The sequence below is a fragment of the Anoplopoma fimbria genome, chromosome 21, assembly GCF_027596085.1.
Source record: "Anoplopoma fimbria isolate UVic2021 breed Golden Eagle Sablefish chromosome 21, Afim_UVic_2022, whole genome shotgun sequence".
Lineage (NCBI taxonomy): Eukaryota > Metazoa > Chordata > Actinopteri > Perciformes > Anoplopomatidae > Anoplopoma > Anoplopoma fimbria.
The window spans coordinates 17,516,875-17,536,023 of record NC_072469.1 but is presented as its reverse complement, the minus strand read 5'-3'; the positions used below and the strand labels follow the sequence as shown (position 1 = coordinate 17,536,023).

At 41.4% G+C, this 19,149-nt stretch overlaps 1 protein-coding gene across 1 annotated transcript in view; it reads right to left on the bottom strand.

The window, feature by feature from the left end:
* Nucleotides 1–1,327: 1,327 nt before the first annotated feature.
* Nucleotides 1,328–19,149, bottom strand: part of bmp6 (bone morphogenetic protein 6) — a 41,676-nt gene continuing 23,854 nt past the window's right edge. The window contains exons 2-7 of the mRNA XM_054622565.1: nt 17,374–17,566; nt 13,348–13,496; nt 12,923–13,120; nt 3,738–3,814; nt 2,334–2,444; nt 1,328–1,480 (exon numbers count right to left, since the gene is read on the bottom strand). Coding sequence (XP_054478540.1) covers nt 1,331–1,480; nt 2,334–2,444; nt 3,738–3,814; nt 12,923–13,120; nt 13,348–13,496; nt 17,374–17,566 — 878 coding nt within the window. The 3' untranslated portion in view covers nt 1,328–1,330. The remainder of the gene's footprint in view (nt 1,481–2,333; nt 2,445–3,737; nt 3,815–12,922; nt 13,121–13,347; nt 13,497–17,373; nt 17,567–19,149) is intronic.

Sequence of the window (19,149 nt, the reverse complement as noted above, 5' to 3'; positions counted from 1 at the left end):
ATCACAAATGTAAACAGCAGCTTACCAGAGGTATATTTTGTAATTTATGATTGGTTAGGCACATAAGGTATTGATTCTTGTTGGTGTTAGTTGTTCATTAAAAATAAACTCCATGTCATTCAAAGCTCACAGTAACATATTCAATTGGAAAGACGTTGCCACTGGACACAAATCTCGACATCATTTCACCCTCATGGTTGAAAAAGCAAAGGGCTAATTTCAGAAAGCTAGCACAGACTCAGTTCTTCCGGCTGTTTTTGATTCTACATGTTTTTCCACAACCTCTTGACGGGTTGTCAGGGGTGGAAGCATTTAACTTTGCGAGTGCAGCAACATGGAAATGGTCACTTGCGGTATGTCGGAGGGATAAGGCTGTATTCTTCGGTTTTTGGGAGAAAAACATCAGTTTAGCCACAACATGCACCGTGTTTAACCAGCCTGGTGAATCGCAGCTCAGCGTGAGCCCGGCAAATATTGACACGGAGGGGATATTTGGAGCAGTGCGCTACTAAAATAGCCTGCGGCCACTTTGGTTCAGTCCATATTATATTTTAGGAGGGCAAATATGGCTTAAGAAGAAAAATACAGGAACGAAATATGAATCTACTGACTCCAATTTATCATTCCTTTACTATTTGATTGTTTGAGTGAACATTTGCACTGAAAAGGAAACTGAGTTTGTATTTTTCCATCTCACTCAAACTATCTATACACAGTTATTTGACCAGCTGATGTCACTGATTATTGTTGGTTTTCAATGCTGTGATTACAGTGAGTCACCTCCCCAAGGTCATGCGCTGTAGAGAAGCTGTTAATTAGTAATAATTCGAGGCCCCTCTGAGAACTGATCCACCATGTTAATTTGCGGGAGAGGAGAAGGAAAAGCAGCACTCTGACCGGCCCCACAACAGTTCAGTTTAGCCCTCTCCCTCTCAACTAGGGAGAAGGTGCAGTAGCCTCTTAGGTATTCATACACACACTTCCATAAACACATAATATACAAACTGAAACACTCCATCCTCTCCACACACACACACAGTCATTCGTTCAGTTGCAGACCCATGAAGTGAAAACTCCACAGCTAATGGAGAAGGTGATTGACAACTTGGCGGCTCAACACTGGAGGGTGAAGTTGCCTATAACTGAACTGTCCGAAGAGTATTTGACTAGAACATGTCAATGGTCTTTCAGGGTGGACATTCCTTGCAGGCTGAGGATTTGGACAGGAAGCTGCTGTCTGAGGCCAACATCACCCAGGAGTCACTTTTGAAGTTGCAGCCCTTTGCCAAACCAACTTCGGATCCGACATTATTAGCCATCGATATCGGTGTCAGTGGCAGCCGCAAGCCCGTACCACCATGTTCTTGTATTTCTTCAGTATGACGTTGGAGTTGTCATCAAAGTAGAGCACTGAGATGGCGTGGAGTTTGGTGGGGGCACAGCAAGGCTTTGGTACGTTCTCTGGGTTCATCAGGTGCACCTGGAAATCAAAATAAATTCTTTAAACCTCTATAAACTACAATAAAAGCATACAAAAAAAGCATAAAAAAAAAAAAAGTCATAGTACAGTATGTCAAAAAGTCATAAAAAAGTAATAGTATAGTATGTCGAAATCAGTCAGAGTTAAGTATGTTGAAAAAAGCCATAAAAAATACATAGAAATAAATAGTTTTAAAAAATCAGTTTAGTTTGTCAAGAAAAGTCATTAAAAAGTCATAGTTTAATATGTCAAAAAAAGTCAGTAAAAAGTCATAGTATAGTATCGAAAAAGTTATAGTTTAGTAGGTCAAAAAAGTAGTTCAGTAAGTCAGAGTACAGTATGTCAAAAATTCAGTAAAAAGTCATAGAATAGTATGTTGAAAAAAGTCAGTAAAAAGTCAGAATGTCTTTACATTTTATTATATAGTATGCCATAAGAATGCCATATTGGAGAAAAAAAGTCATGAAAATATAGTATATCATAAAAAGTCAGTACAGTATGCAATAAAATAGTACTGTGTTCCATAAAAAAATCGTATTAAAGAATCAAATGTCATAGAATAGAACACCATAAACAATTTCGTAATATAAAAAAGCCCTTAAAAAATGTCATGGTATAGTATTTCATAAACAAGAATAACCGCCTTCTGCGCCAACCAGTCAAGTTCCAATTTCCATCCATGTCTGTCAATATCTTCATGACTTTAGGATATGAATTCTTAAGTGATGGCTAAAAATGTGCTTTATATTGTGACACTGAATTTGACCTTTGTCCACCAAGTACAGGAAGGTGTACTGAGTACACTGTGTTTAGAATACACTGAGCATGATACACTCCTGTGTGCTGGCCTTACCAGTGTCTGAACAATGGCGTGGTTGGTGGCGTTCATGTGGGCGTTAAGGGGGAAGGAGCACTCTCCATCACAGTAGTTGGCTGCGTAGCCTTCAGGAGCAATGATCCAGTCCTTAGAGAAACACATGACAGTAAGCGTTAAAAGCAGCACAGACAAGAGCAGATGACACCAATCAAATCAAGTCGATAAAACATCTTAATATATCAATGCCTAGTCAGAGAGGCAAGTTTTTGAAACACTAAAAAGGTCAGCTCTGATTCCACAATTCGTTCCTGCTCTTTGCATCACTGTCAACAACTCAACAGTGGCCCACCTGACTCCTGTTGGTCTGTCTTTAAGGACGTCCCTGTTTAAACATTCCTCTCTGTAGAATCGCTCTCCTCCTTCCTTCCTTCCTTCCTCTCTGCGTCTTAATGTTTTAGTCTGACAAATTCTCTGCATGTTTGACCTCTTTCTAATTCATTTTGGTGTTTTTCTCTAGTGTACCTTTAATAATATCTCTTGTCTTTTTCTTTATATTTCTGTCCCTCTCATTCTGTCCAACTCCATTTCTGTGTATGTGTACGCGCACCCATGTGTGTGTGTGTGTGTGTGTGTGTGTGTGTGTGTGTGTGTGTGTGTGTGTGTGTGTGTGTGTGTGTGTGTGTGTGTGTGTGTGTGTGTGTGTGTGTGTGTGTGTGTGTGAGACAGAGATAGAGAGAAAGTGCTGGCAGTCTCCCTCTAGATGTCAGTGCTGTTTTAACATGTTAACAGCTCACAGCTTGTTGGTAAGGATGTACGTAACCCTGACCTTCTATTTCTACCTCAGTCTGTCTCCTCGTAAACACACACACACATACACACACACACACACACTCACACACACTCATATGAGACTTAGGTCTACTCCCACCAAGCTACTTTAACTAACTTCTTCTCTCCTGATCACTCTTGCTTGGCAGCACTAGTGTCATATCAGCCGGACAGTCAGTGAGGTTTATAGTGTGAGTTCACAATAGGGCCCCTTAAATATCATAGAGTGGAGATTTTGAGTAAGCAACTATTAAGACACATGTTTTAACTTTATACGTCACCTAGTAAAAATACAATGGACATTTATTGTTTCTACTGTATAAAATAACTTTGTTCCGAAGCTTAATGACTATTGCACATTGCGGAAGACGTACCTGAAACATTATGTGTGTGTTTATGGATCGTCAATGGAAAAAATTCCATATACAGTACATTTCTATTTTATTAGCCTTTTAAAATATTTTAACATCAGTACGTTACCTAGGTTTCAGTAAACATTGATTAGTAAATCAAACTTGAACTTAAGTAGCATTAAGGATCAAAACCACCTCATCCTTTTCATCACAAATGTGTATGCAAACTTGTTGTATTGAATTAGAAAATGTTGGCTACCTGCCAGCCCAGCTCTCTGAAGCTGACATAGAGCTCATGTCTTCTGCATGCCGTCTTCTGATCGCTGCTGTTGTAATCTGAAACAGAACAACAGAAATCATCATTCTTCATAGATTTGCCCCAAAAAACAGTGGATGGTTAGACCTGTTGTGAATGAGTAACATCTATATTATGTTGTTCATATCTTTCTAGTGGCCCAACATGATGATGGAATGGCCATAGTTAAGCTAAAACCCTTCCCTGGGTAAATTATTCCCAATTAAACCTCATGCAAGTGACTCATGACATTCAGAATCTGAGAGCAGAAGAACAACACAATCCGTCTCATGTAATGCACTGGGTGGAGACACATGTGAGGGCGTAGACCACAGCACAGGCACAAGCGCTAACTACAGCGGTCACCGTTCTGTACGTGCTTCACATTCATCTGCCGTTTAATGAGTGTGAGCACCAGCCTAATTGAATTCATGAGCATTCAAATACTGCTTGGCGCTGGCGCGAGCGGTGACACAGTGTCAACTGTGTTTATAGACTCTCCTGCCCTGCAGTTTGTTCCTAATTATCTCTGTTCCATTCTGCAGCAGCAGGGCAGACGGCCACAGACAGTCCCAGGTAAAGTTTGGCTTCTTTTCACAGTCGAGGAGGTCATTGCTGGCATCGGTCACCACGCTGAAGTCAAGACGGTGACACTGACTTTCCACTGACGTCCTCTCGCTCACTCTTTCTGTCTCGCCTCATTGATTTCATTGTTGTGATTTTTTCTTTAAATAAATAAAAATCAAGCTATGGTACGGATTAGAGTCCTGTAAGCAAAATGTAGCTTGGCTTGTTGGTGGCCCGACATCGCCTCCAGCAACACTTCAGCCTTTAGCCTGAGCGCGGTTTTAATTGCAGTCGGTTGTTGGTCTGCATATTGTCACGTAGCAGAGTTAATTATAAAACTGTTAACCGACTGTTTTGACTGAAAACCCTCTAGTGGTTGACTATTTTAGTAGGGTTTTTTTTGGTGTTACTTGTCATTAGGGTTACTATACTGGTTTCTGATTGCATGTTTAGCCTAGAAGAGTTAGTGCCGAAGATATTTAGACTACAATAACTTTACACATTGCAAGAAAGAAAAACAATTTACAGCTTTGAGGTTATCTGCAACCGACTCTCACATTCAACACTGTCATTTGCTAGTTCTTCAGAGTTGCTCATTGCATAGTCAGCCTGTTTGGGGGCAGCCACTTATCCTGTCAAGCCATGCAAACATGGCTATTTGCTTCACATAGGCAATAGAGAGGACCTGCGTGTCTACAGAGATGAGCATTTACAAGAGAGAATTGCATATTAATATAATATATAGATATACATATTTTAAATGTGCGCGTGTTTGTGCGTGTGTGTGTGTGTGTGTGTGTGTCAGATAAAAAGAGAGCGAGTGAGTCAGACTGCAGACGTGGATTTGTCACTCAGTCACAGCCACTCACCTCACTAACTCACCAAAAGCAGACTTGTTTAGTCAGCTGGAGTTGGAGAGAGCGACACACACACCATATATATACAAACACACTTCAATTATGTAAGGGTCATTGATGTTGGGTCCTTACATCTCTCAATCATTCATTACCACTGGCACTTACTGTACATACATAAATACACACACACACACACACACACACACACGCACACACAGATGACCTGATGTTTATCTGTTTAACAGCCAAAGTTCACTTAGCCACCTATTAAAATGAAGAGTTGCAATTTAAATTCATCAGCTCTAGTTGCATCAAGATTTCATCATCAAATCAATTTTCATTTTTTGAACAGACGCACTGACCGCACTGCCCAGACTTGTGACTTGTGTTTTAGCTGGACTCGTCTCAAATACGAATAGCAGACAGACAGACAGACAGGAGGAGGGAGGGAGGGAGGGGGGTAGGGAGGGAGAGCAAGTTGGATTTGTCACTTGCATTCAACTAAGCTTGAAATAAATAAGAAAGAAACAGAAGAAGAGCGTTGAACGGTTTTGGGCTTCAGTTTTCTACAATCTGAAGTGAACACGTTCTGGTGATCTTATGACGACATAAATAAGTCATCTGATTAGACGGGTTAATTCTGAAAGAGACAGGAAAGGAAAGGTGACGCTGGTCATGACGGGCGGGTGCGAGGTGAGGTCAAAGGGTCATCCGTAACCATCAAATACAGTCAGGTGTTTCCCCAGTTTACAGTTCCTTCCTTTACAATAGGAAGGGTGGTTCACTGGGTGTCTGCTAATGTGGAAATACAGTTATATGTGTGTGTGTGTGTGTTGTTTGTGTGCATTTTGCTGTGCATTCAGGCACACATGTTTGGCTCTGTGTGCGTCCAGATGATACACATGGATACCGGGTCACGTGTGCTCGTCCTGCCTCCCTGTGGACTGACTGATCTGCCAGAGTGTTTAACCGAAGACAGCATTCGTATTTAACAGATATACTATATGAGGACTTTCACAAATGAGGGAACAGGCTGGTTCTAGACCAGCTGCTGTAAGATTGTACAGATATTTCCTATAATTATTAGAATAATAAAATACACATTTTGTTCATCCATTGTAAGGCTCATTTCCAGTGTGTATATTGTTTGTATACAGGAAACATCCAAGGACAGAGGAAAAGGGACACTGAAAGAACTAAGCCGATTGGCTAAGTTACTTGGCTGACCTGATATGAACCTGAGGTGACGTTTATAGAAAAAGGAATTGACACATTACAGTATTATAGTAGGGATGGGCTTTACACAGTTCACACAGTTAATGTGTAGAGATTTATCAGTGTTGGATCACACAGATTTTATGAATTTATGGCTTGCTATTTCTATGCCAGTCAACATGTCTTTGTAAATAATTGTGTTACACTATCAATCTGCTTGAAATTTTTACAAATACTGACAAATGCACGGGCTCAATCTGCACACACTTTTCTTGTACACACACACACACACACACACACACACACACACACACACACACACACACACACACACACACACACACACACACACACACACACACACACACACACACACACACACACACACACTTGGGTCAAATCCCAGCCCAAATTGGAGGGTGAATGAAGCTGCCTGCACGCTAGTCTGACTTCAACAACACTTAATATAGTTCTTCATGGGGTTTCTATGGTGGCAGGCAGGGTGGCAAAAATCAGATCATCCCATTTGATTTCTGTCTTTAGAATTTGCACACAGCTCCTTGTCATGAATTCAATTTGAGTGCTGTGACAGAGAAAATATGCTATTACTTTAAATGACAAATGTGCAGTATCTCTAGAATAATGAATAATGAAATGTTACATGTTACCCTGTGCAGTCAGAATCAAGTTTAAATGAACATCAGCAACTGGGTCCCACACCTTTTACAGTGTACAGTACAGTAACTGTTGGTGCACATGGTTGGAGAGCTGATATAATTCCTGAGATAGTCAAAATCTCTTAAACTCATCACATTGAACGGAATGTGGATATCAACACATTAATAGAATATCTTGATTTTCCGTATGCTGTACAGCACAAGGTATAATATTTAGAAACTTTTTCCCTTATCCTCACTCTCTCACACACGCACACACAAAACTGATTTTCCTTGCACCTCTTGGCCTTCAAAGCCATCTCCATTTACAGTCTGTGGGGCTCTTTAAGAGGAATAAAGCTGATATTTACTGTGGGCTTTCATTGAGTGTAAAGGCCCAGATTTGTGGTGCCCATAAACCACATCTCCCCTTCCTGCCTGTAAAAATTTTATGCCACACAGCTACCGCTGAGCTCCAGCTCCCATGAGGCTTCCATTCATTTCTTTTTCCTTCCTCGACAGAGCAGAGGTGGGAGGGAGAATGAGAAAAGACTACTCTACATATTATACGCATTATACTCATTTATATACTACTACTTACTACAAAATGTATTAAACATATGTGCTTACCACACTTATGTGTATTTGTGAGTATATCAGTAGGTTGTCGTAGTCATTCAGATGGTTTTATGAGTCGTATTTATTAAAGGATTAGTTTGACATTTTGGAAAATAATCTTGTTTGATACCATTCTTGTGTTTGTATGCTAAATATAAAGCTACAGCTAGTAGGTTGTTAGCATAGCTTAGCATAAAGACAGGCAATTGTGAAACAGCATACCCTGCTCTGTCCAAAGGTAACAACATTTACCTTACCAGCATCACTAGAGTGCACCAAACAATATCTTGTATCTTGTTTAAAATAGAGTTAAAATAATATGTTGTGGTTTTTACACTAAGCTTACCAGCTGCCGGCTGTAGCTTCATGATTACAGGACAGACATTAGTGGTATCAATCTTATGTAACCCTCGTAAAGAAAGTGAAAAAGCATATTTCGTGAAACATTAAATAATTCCTTATAGCATCGTCAGGCAAATGCAGAAGCATAAGCGGGAATTTTAAATTCCACCTTCTTCTTGCATAGCCGTCAGGATCAAATATTTGAATATCAAATGGAAGCAGGATTTCCTTTTACTGACATGGCAATGTGTATGGAGCCAGTGGAACAGAACTCTACTCCCATATAACAGCATATAACAGTGTTCAAACTGGAAATGTTTCTCTGTGAGTAGACAATCATCCATTTGACCATGTGACACTAAAAGTCTCCACTAAAGCCAATTCATATTGAATTCATTGAGGTGGGGCAGCGACTGCCGGTTCCCCACCCAGTGTATTCAATAGCAGGGGAAACACTGCTCCTTACTGAGCACAAGCACTGTAGCTCTTTAACACTGAGACGTTCAATATAATGTGCTGAGCTGATACTAACCTCTCACTACACTACCTGCCATTCATTAAGGCCCCAAAACACTTTCTCCAGGACCTACGTTAGGAGGAAAAAGCTATAACTTATATTCATGTTGTTCCAAAAATACAAGAATTAAATGGTGCCGATTCAGACTTTATAGTCAGGGTGTTTGGTCTAGGAAGCATGTTTGTGTGCGTGTGACATATGGCGTTAAAAAGTCATTTCAACCACGCCACAATCTCACAATCTCACTGTAACTCTATAGTTTTCTCCAGCATTTCTCAAATCAAGAGTGAGAAAATATTGCAGCTTTTACAGTATCAATTACACGCAGTCCCATAGAGGTGGTGGTGACAGAAAACGTGGGTTATATAGGCCCACTGTTTAAGATAGAATCTGGGTCACTAACCCAGAAGGAGGAAGGAGAGAGTCCCGATGGCCTAATTCCTCCCTGAACGGAGAGAGGCCGTGAACAGCGACATGAAAGGAGAATGTCACTGTCTGACGTTTCTCCTCTCTTTTCCCCTCCCACCAACCACTACTACTGAAGTTTATCTTTCTTCCTGTCTTTCATCACAGAGGTTATTAAACCCTGCGAGGGAGCTCCGCCATGTCTAATTACTCCAACGGTAAACAAAAGGAGGTTGGGCGGGGAGGGAGCGAGGATAATGAGGAGGTGGAGGGAGGAGAGGAGGGACAGATGAAAAAACACGGCTGGCCGAGCGCCGTGTTATTATAATTCTTTAAGCAATACTGTTAGCACGGTCAGTCTTTTAGCTGTGCGGCTAATGACTGGCTAGGCCTAATTACAGGCCGCCTTTGCAGCCGGGATGTTATATTCCTTCCCCGGATGGTTGTTAACTTCCCCCACAGCCAGAGCCCAACCCGACTCCCATTACCTCCCCGGCCTTCTTCGCCCACAAAACCCCAAATTACCTTTAAAGGTGTTGCATTGTTCTTTTGGCGATGTACACAGCAGCATTTTCCCCCTTAGCACACATAAGGCACACCCAGAGGGGGCGGAAGCATAATGCTGATAAAACTATTCATCCATCCGATGCATAAGTCCTAACTTAAGAAAAAAGACCAATATGCTCAATAATTAAGAAAACAAGACACTAGTCTGCCTGGTCTGCAAATTGTCTGCTTTTGTGACTGAAATGTGAAAAACAAAGATGACTTATCACACCATTATCTCAACACTTAACACAAATTTATTTGGCTGATTTTGTCCAATTTTGTCATCTGGAAGACATTTAATATCACATGTCATTTTAATTCCAGCTCACTTAAAATGTGCAAATGAGGACATAACAAAGCCCATGGCCTCACAGGGAGCACAGTAGGGAAAATTAAGTTTCATAGTTTTAAATCCTTAGCAGACTGAGGACAGCATTTCAGTAATTTTGGACAGAGCAAAGCAGCACAGCCAAATGTATAAAAACGAAAATTGACAAAATTATCTCACAGGGTGTCAGTTATACTTAAAACGAGGAGAAAATGTTACCAAACTGATACGAAAGATTCAGTAAAATCAGTACAGTGGTCAACCACACAGGTCAGGAGTTTGCAATCTGGGCAGAGGAGGGAAACTATTTTTAGAAAGCAAACAGAGCAGTAACTCATGCTTTTTTTAAAGCCTATATGTGGAAGTTAGTGCACACGAGAGCAATTAAAAACAAACACATTGCTGCCTTCCGGCCTTAGATCTCATGTTTTTTCGGTAAAAAAAGTAGCAAGGTGAATTATTGGGAAAATACTCCTTTCAGTTGGTGTTGTGGTGGCCTGAACTGATGCACTGTAGCGTTGTGTCAAACAGAAACTGGGGGACAACGTCCACATTTTGTTACTCCCCATGAGCGCTCCACAAGACGGATGCTCTCCCCATCCATCCTGTCCTCCTCCCTGTCTCTGGAGTGAGCGATGCGGTATTGAAACCATATGCCCTCCTGAATTCCTGGCGGATCCTCCCATCCCGTCCAATCCCAGCAGTCCTCTGCTGGCCACGGACACTCGGCTGTCGCGAGGGGGGCCTCCCTGCTTCCTGTGTAGGATCTAAATATTTACACTCCCCGTCGTCCCGAGTGGCGAGGCGGAGAGGTCTTGATGTTTTGGGTTATGTAAAGTCCAATCCTCCAGGACGCCTATTTAACAGTTTGTCCTTGTTAGAGCACATTTTTTGAGTCACTTCAGAGAAAGTTTTCTCATCCTGATAAAATCTGGGACACAAAAGCAGACTACGACCAACCTACCTTTGTCCTAATTTTCTTATGAGAAAATCTATTAGCATTTAAAAAAAAAATGTAATGATGAATTTATGTACAATTGACAAACCTTTATATACTGAAATAGAGCTGAGATGGCATTCATTAAGGAAAACGCTAAACCACATTGTGAGCACATGGTGTGCCTCTCAGCCTTCTGATTCACTGGTGTACACCAGTATCAGTATCATCTTCAAGGCATCTCGACTTAAAGTCTTTAGAGGTTTCAAGCCAAAGACAACTGGGTAGGAGAGAGTACACGTCTGGAGCCAAAAGTGAACATGTGGTAGGCTACACTCTAACTGTCCGGTAGCATAACAAATGATGAGTCTTTGTTCTCTGTTATGTCAGCCAAAGCTTTCATCTAATGCAATTACCGGGAAAAAGCCCTGCAGGACCTTTACTTACAACCTGTTGTGTTAACAGCAGCACACAGTGACCTACTGAGAAAGTGAAGGAGATGCACTGAACAAACAGGAAATCGAGTCAAAAAAACAATCTCAGCAAAGGTTTTTCAGAGTATTAATGAGAACGAACCCAACTTGTCCCACAAATACGTCTGTACACCACGCAGATGGTAGAGCCATTTAACGGGGGAGCAGGAGAAGCAAAGCAAAGGTAAATCGCTTCCCAGGTATCCAGCCAAGTGGGGCCTTTTACAGCTGTGTCAGTGCACCTAGCTGTGTTCTGGCACCAGAGGACCAAAAGTGAGCCGGCTCTGGCCCAGATGTAGTCAGGTTTTTTAAGGTGCAGGCTTGAGCCGTTTTGGACTGAGAATCAGCACAAATTAGCCGCTAATTTAGGACAAGTCTCTGGACTCAGCTCAAGTATACTGCTGATTCTCGTCGTTATTTATCACAAGTTTCGCAGGAGACCAGCCAGTGATTAAAGTGATATAAGTTAAATAATGCTATGATCCTTCAGACGAACATGCACTTCAATTAATGTCCAATGCCAATGTTCTGTGCCCGTGCAGACAGCAGCATGCTAACCAAGTGTTAAGTCACTTGACCTTAACCACACTTTAACTGTAGTTTATTTTTGCCACAATCTTTCCATAATAATCTTTCCATTATTTTAACCATACCGTAGCTGCAACAGATGTTGTAGAAAGACTTTTAGAAAACGTTGAGCATGGGCATAAGAAATGTTTTAATATATTAACACTTAACAGGAATATCATCAATACTTGGATACATTTGTATAGGGCTGCATACACAGCAGAGTCAAAGCCTTGAGCCATGAAGGCTTAATTTTAGCATAATGCTTCATCCGTCAAATTAGCCAAGGATCAGACGGATATTAACAGCAGGCTCCCTCAGCGCTTGCTTTATGTACTGCACCAGTCACACAATGAAGCCTCACAGGAGCAGCTTAGCTGTGAGCGCTGTATAGTTTGGCCAGAGTCACGCAGCAGGTGAAAGGTGGGCGGATTAGGGTTTGATTTAATTTGAAAAGCTTGCAGAGTTCATAACATGAGGCTTATACCTGCTCATTACATCATACGGCTGAGTAAGAAGACAAGCGTGGAGGACTAATGAGGAGGTTCAGAGGATGAGGTCACCTGTCAAGATAGATTCGCAAAAGTCATAATGAAATCTTCTCTTCTTGTTACATTTTTTCTTTCAGTTTGTCATCAAACTCCTTTCTCCTCTATACTCTCCCTAGCACCACCTTTGTATCTAATACTCCATCCAACTCTCTAGCTAAATTCTTCTTTAAAGGGTACCTCTTCATAAATAAAATATTGTGTATATATATAGCTTTGAAAAACACTATATTCCCTGCTCAATATGCAGGTATTAGGATACACTTCATCCATACAGAGAAACTGCAGTCAAAACTAATTTTGGACAATCTCCCTGTGCTGGGATTTTCATTTGATGCGGGCTGATTAGAGAGAGATCCGGATGAAGTCAGGTCCAATTCATCACGTGTCTCAAAGAGGAACACTTCAAACACATGCTACACATCCTTTGGTTTCTCAACAGGTTAGACTTCAGTTACGGATGTAGTGAGGTTGGATTGAGGTCAGTGTTGCGTCTGATTGTGTTCATGGATGTATTGTTTGATGAGGTCAGTTGAGGTTCAGTGTTCGTGTGGCGGACGTCAGACTGACCTGCTGGGCCTAGCCCTCTGGACCCGTCCTGTGGTTGCGAGGAGCGGTTGCGGTTCTGCTGGCGACGTTTTCCACCGGTGGATCGGGCGGTGCGCATATGCACTTCACTGACTTTGAAGAACGCCACCATGAAGGGCTGCTTCTCCAGCGCACCGTCACGTCCGACGAGCCCCGCCTCCTTGGCGCTGATGGTCTGCCCTGTTTCAGTAGACACGCCGCTTAAAAACTTCACAAGGCAAGATTTACTGTAATGGTCGTGATTTATTATAAGTCGCCTGTAGACTCTGTTGTCAGTTATGGTCATTTTGTCGACCACAGAAAGTCACTTACTTAAACTGGAAAACTTTAAAAGGTTCTTTCAGCTATTATGTGCATCGTGTGCTTTAAAAATAAAACAAAAACATTTCCACAATGAAATCTCTTACCGCTGCTGGTCTCCACGCTGACCTGCAGGCCCAGATTGTGTACCGGGCTCATCACCCACAGGTTGCTGGTGGCCGTGATGTCAAATTCCAGCCAGCCCTCCTCAGACCCCCACAGCCTGCGAGACTCCAGCAGGAAGAGGTCTGCCTCTCTGGAAGAACATAGGAGATGACACACACAAATAAATAGATCATAGAAAATAATAGAAATATGTTTTAGTCTCTTGACTGTGTCAGGGGTGGGTGAAGATGATTAACAGAGGAAAATTGTTTTGGGTACATCCTGAAACGAACTGTCAACTTATGAAAAATATAATGAAAAAGGAAAGAAATAAGCCACTATTATCAAGCCTCACACTTTAAAACTAACTGGAAAAGATGGAGTCAAAGCACTCTAAGTTAACTAGTGTATCTGATTTTATAAAGGTGCCCTTTAAGGTTCAGAGCAGCCAAGCTTGTTAGTACGCGTGTCAGCTTTTTGCCGACCAGGTTTTAATGTCTTTGAGGTTTTTCAGACCTGAGATGGTAACTATCAAAAAAGGCCGACTTAAGCTTGGTGAAGAATATTATCAACATTTTAGAATAAAAGATGGAGCCATCAAAAGATCTCCAAAAGAATACATGTAACAAAGTGAGGGTCAAACTAATTTGGTAAGACCACAAAACAGGAAAAATGACTGTGACACAACTTCCAGTGAGAGAGCGAAGGAGAAATAAAGAGTCAACAGACATGAAAACCCAGCCAACACCGGCAAGAAAGAAATGTACAAAACATTTAAACAATGTATAATGTGCTCAACTCTAATAATTATGCGCTTTAATGTTTTTGGTACATTGTATTTTATTGCTTTAATCAATCAATCTACATCATTATATACAGAGGTACGATACACTGACATTATACTGTAGCTCAGAACACCAGCAGACTGATCTACCTCTTTAAGAAACCAAGGGAGACACAGGAGCTGGAGGTTTGTATCAGGGTATCATAACAAAATGACAGAAAGATGAATAGCTGTACTGAAAATGCTGGGATACACTGTATTGTACTCCACAGTAGGTCTGACCATAAGTCTACCTCTCTGAGGGACAGGAAAAAAGGAAGGTATTAAATCCTTGGTATCAGGCTACAGGTATGTTTATATAATTTACAATATTGTATTTGAATGAAATCAGGCTGCAAAATGAAACTACCTGTGAAGCAAGGGAAGAAAAGAGACCCACGTAATACAACCGAGGAGGAATTAATGAAAAGAGAGCATAGGAGTTGTAAAGAGAAGACAGAGTGTGAGTGATAAGAGGGCCTGTCCTCCCACCATCCCATTACAGTAGTAATGACAGCGTCGGGTCTGTCGGACCCTCCTCCAGAGCCGACATCAAAGCCTCACAATCATCCAGGTGTTCGGAGAATGCCCCTGCAGTCATGCATCAGAGGCCCCTCTTTATTGGTCATTAATGAGAGTGTTTCTGACAGTTTCCGTATTAGCCACTATTCCCCTCTCTCTCACACTCACACACACACACACACACACACACACACACACACACACACACACACACACACACACACACACACACACACTCCAGCCCTCTTCTAAGTTCACACGTTTGCCACAGCATGAGCCAGTGTACCAATGTATCCGCCTCATCGTCACAGCCGCTGTTCAGCCTGTGAAGGGTGGCAGGGGGTCCGTCAGAGAGCCGCCTGCAGGGCAATGGCTGCTGAGAGCCTACTGTAAAACTTCTTATTGACTGACGGCTCAAATGAACTGGAATAATAAGGTGAAAGGTGAAAGTTGTGTTTTTTTGCTGCAATAAATCTCCTTTATAAGTCTTGTCAGTGAATGTTGTTAAAAATGTAACGCAAGGTGGGAGAGCATAGCACACAGCTGGCCTGGTTATTCCATGTGCTTTCATCTTTTAAACAGCTGAAAGGGCATATTTGTAGGATTGTAAAAGCAATTTGCAAGTTAGATATTTGGATGGAAAGGATGCAGAGTTTTTCAGTGCAAGAAGGAGATTATAACTCTGGTTTTACAGGCCAGTATAGCTAAGCAGCATCTTAAGGATCAGACTTAAGGGAATATTACGGTTAAATACTTGTAAATGGAAAACAGGAATGAAATCATCTTGTTAGGTACACTATAATAGCTTGTGAAACTGCAGCTGAATGGGTTTGGGTCAGTAAAAACAGCCTTTGCAGCAACCTGTCCTTTCTCAATACGATGTCAGGCTTGCCACATTTCTGGCGTAGTAATCTCACATTCCTTGCCTGCTGTTAGTGAAACCGCACCAATCAAATGAAAAGTACAAAGGGTGTCAGGATAACTAAGCGCTCTATCATTACGGCTTAAGAGTCAAAACAGGAGTCAGGTTTTTATGGAAAGGAGGGGTACGAGAGAGTTAATAGGCTCCCCACTGATCAGGCCGTTACATAGGAACGGTTTTGCAAAAGGCGGAAAATGGTGAATACAACAACAACGACTAAACAGCATATAAACCACCAAACCTTGGACGAAACTCTACATTCAGCACTGAAGGCAATGAAGATAGGAATGGAAAATAAGAGCAGTTACAACTTTAATGTTGTTTAGACATTACTAGTTTTGTCAGTGGATGCAGGTTGCACCTTGAATTCACGCCACAAAGTGAATTCATGCAACAAACCACAAACACATCAGGAGCAAACTTATCTCCGGCTGATAGCACACCATCAGGGCTGTTATTTTCTTCAAGGTAGAAACCTGTCCTACAATAATACAGAAATTGGAGATATATGGGCCCATCTAATCTCCAAATATCTCCAAAAATAAAAGGCTTTACCTCCGGGTTGAAATGCACAAACCACCCATTGTAGGGATAAAGGAATGCACCAAATAAGTAGCTCTTGATACCCAAAGAAATCTTTTGACAAAATATACTTTGCAAACATCTAAAGCTACTTTTTTAATCTGCAGGCCTAAGAGTGGATCAGCTTTAGCCGAGGACTGTAGGCAGAGAACATTTGGTGTTAAAGACCCCACCTTAAGGTGTTTTGTTTCTTGACAATATTAAACCCAAAATAACACATTAATCAAGTGTAACAGCTCTCCATGCACCGAGCTGTAAGGGAGAAAGATACTATGATGTGTATTCATTTAGAAACTAAATATACTCTGCGATATTAAAATGTATTTCAGGAATTCTCTTCATGTCGGACTTCTCGCTGGGCGGGCTTGATAAAACACAAATATCATTCAGAAATCTTACTGAATGTTTATCTGCCCCTGCCGACGTAATGTAAATGTTTGGCATGTATGAGCTGCGCTCATTTGGGGGATAGGAGGATTTTAAAGCTGTGCTATTTCTGTGAGACTTGGTTTTGCTTGATTTTACAATATAAACATGGCAAGGGCCCAGAGTCTGTGTAACACACATGGAGAATGATAGAGAAAAACACACATGGAGAGGCCACTAAATCATAGGCTTCACCTGTTTGTATCCAGATAAGGTTAACTAAGCATTCTTGCTGATTTCAGTAACACATTTTTTTTGGCTTGTCGATTCCCAGTACAATGGCAGTGCAACCCTTCTGAAAAACATACCAGACTCAACTCTTGGTGGATTAATGCCCACACATATTGCATGGCCAAGCACTGTTCAAATCCACAGAACTTTACTTTAGATTTCACTCAATATGCCAAAGCTTTGTAAGGTGCCAAATATGTACAACTGTGTAAATTTAGGAGGCAAGAGTATCAATATGGTGCACAGAATTATGTTGTACATTATGTATGTAAGAAACGAAGATCTTTGTGCACAGTCAATGTTAAAACTGGGATCAGAAAGAGAAGATGAGTCCAATGTACATTTTCACCCTGCATTTCTCATTTGGAGGGATTCAAACCAGTTATCTTATTGTCAAAAGCGTATCACTATGTGTGTGTGTGTGTGTGTGTGTGTGTGTGTGTGTGTGTGTGTGTGTGTGTGTGTGTGTGTGTGTGTGTGTGTGTGTGTGTGTGTGTGTGTGTGTGTGTGTGTGTGTGTTACCTGTTAGGATGCTCCTTGACCACCTGGTAGACTTTGAGTAAGAAGGTGTCGTTGCGGAAGGCGCGGCTCACACACTCCTTGTAGAGGCGAAACTCTGCTGCGGTGACGGCCTCGCCCTCTGGGATCTGTGAGAGGTTGAACTTAAACTCCTTGTGGTGACGCCGCTGCGGAGAGAGCTCCCTGTCGTACTCCACTGTGGGATGGAAACACACACACGCACACACACACACACACACACACACGATTAAATCATTGTGCACAAAGAGAAATAGACAGTAAGGATAATACAGAGAGACAAGCGGAAAAAACTTCTGCATGAAGTTAAATACTGGAATGCAAGTTTTCTGCTCCGGCTCTTCGGATGAAAATCATGGTTTGATTACATTTGGACTAAAGCAGGACAATGATGTTTCCCCTATATATTTTTCCTATGGACAGCATTGTCTTTTCTGACCTTTAATGTCCTTTCAGTGGCTTGTCTCAGGTTAACATGCATTTTCTACAAATAGGATCAAATTGCATATTTACAAACAGGGTTTCAGTGTAAATATACAGTAGTGAGTGATAAGCAGATATCCTTTGCTGAGGTCGACCATAGAAGCCTTTCAAAAGATCACATGTGATTTATACTTAAGGTCTAATAGGTTTCGTGGCTTCCATTTTCCCTAAATAAACCCCTGTTATCATCAGTCCGAAGCAAAAGCCCATGACCACTTCTGACGGCGTGAAACGACAAAAACCAACAAATGTGCTCCCTCCTATGCTTTTAAGTGCAATATGCGCCATAATGATACTGTGCTCTCTGGGGAATTGGTTCCTGTCTCAGCTGGAGGTTTTTCTCCCACAGCAAAGCGACGGCAGAGTCAGTTTGTCGACGGACACACAGAGTGAGAGGAGGGAAATGAACAAAGAGGGCATTTCGAGTGCAATTAGAAGGTTGTGTACAGAAATACCCATGCAGACTTATACGGTAAATGCTACGCCTCAAATGTGTGCTATATTCTGCAAAACACACACAGAAAAACTAGTAACATAATTGCTTGAGTACCCAAAACACACATCAACACGCTTTTACTATTCGTTCTCCATCACACTGATTTAAATACCTACCACACACACTCTCCATCATTATCGCCGCTCTAGTTTCCAGTCAGTGCAGCGAGGCTTCACCACTGCAGACTGTAAGTGCAGACTCACTAGGAACCAAGAGCTGGATCCATACTACCATCTCAGTTTTTCACCTGTAGTGGGACTAAAAGTATATGTCCAAAATCATGCATTGGCTTTTGCCAAGACTAAATGAGAAGGTTCTCAAATACGCAAAATATGAAGCTACAGTCGGTTAGTTTAGCTTAGCATAAATACTATAAACAAGGGGGACACGGCTAACTTTGACATATTTAGCCTGCAAAACATCAAGTTGCAGCACATTACAAAGCTAGCTAGTTCAGTTAGTTTAGTTGAAGCAATAGTTGGACATATTCCAAAGTGATTACGTTAAAAGTGGAGCCAATATGAACACACCTCCTAACTAACTAAATGACAGAAGGCTGTCCACTAGAAACATCATGAAGTCTTCCTCCTTCCTCCAATAACCAAACGTATGCCTTCACAATAAATGTGTGTCCAACAGCACATACATATCTGAGGTAGTTAAAAAAAAAAAGCCAATACTGTTACTATATTCAAACTGATATTTTATTTTATATTCAAGATTCATTCGGATAATTTTATAGTGAAAAGCTCTGGTAGGAAGAATTTGGTTTTGTACCCGAG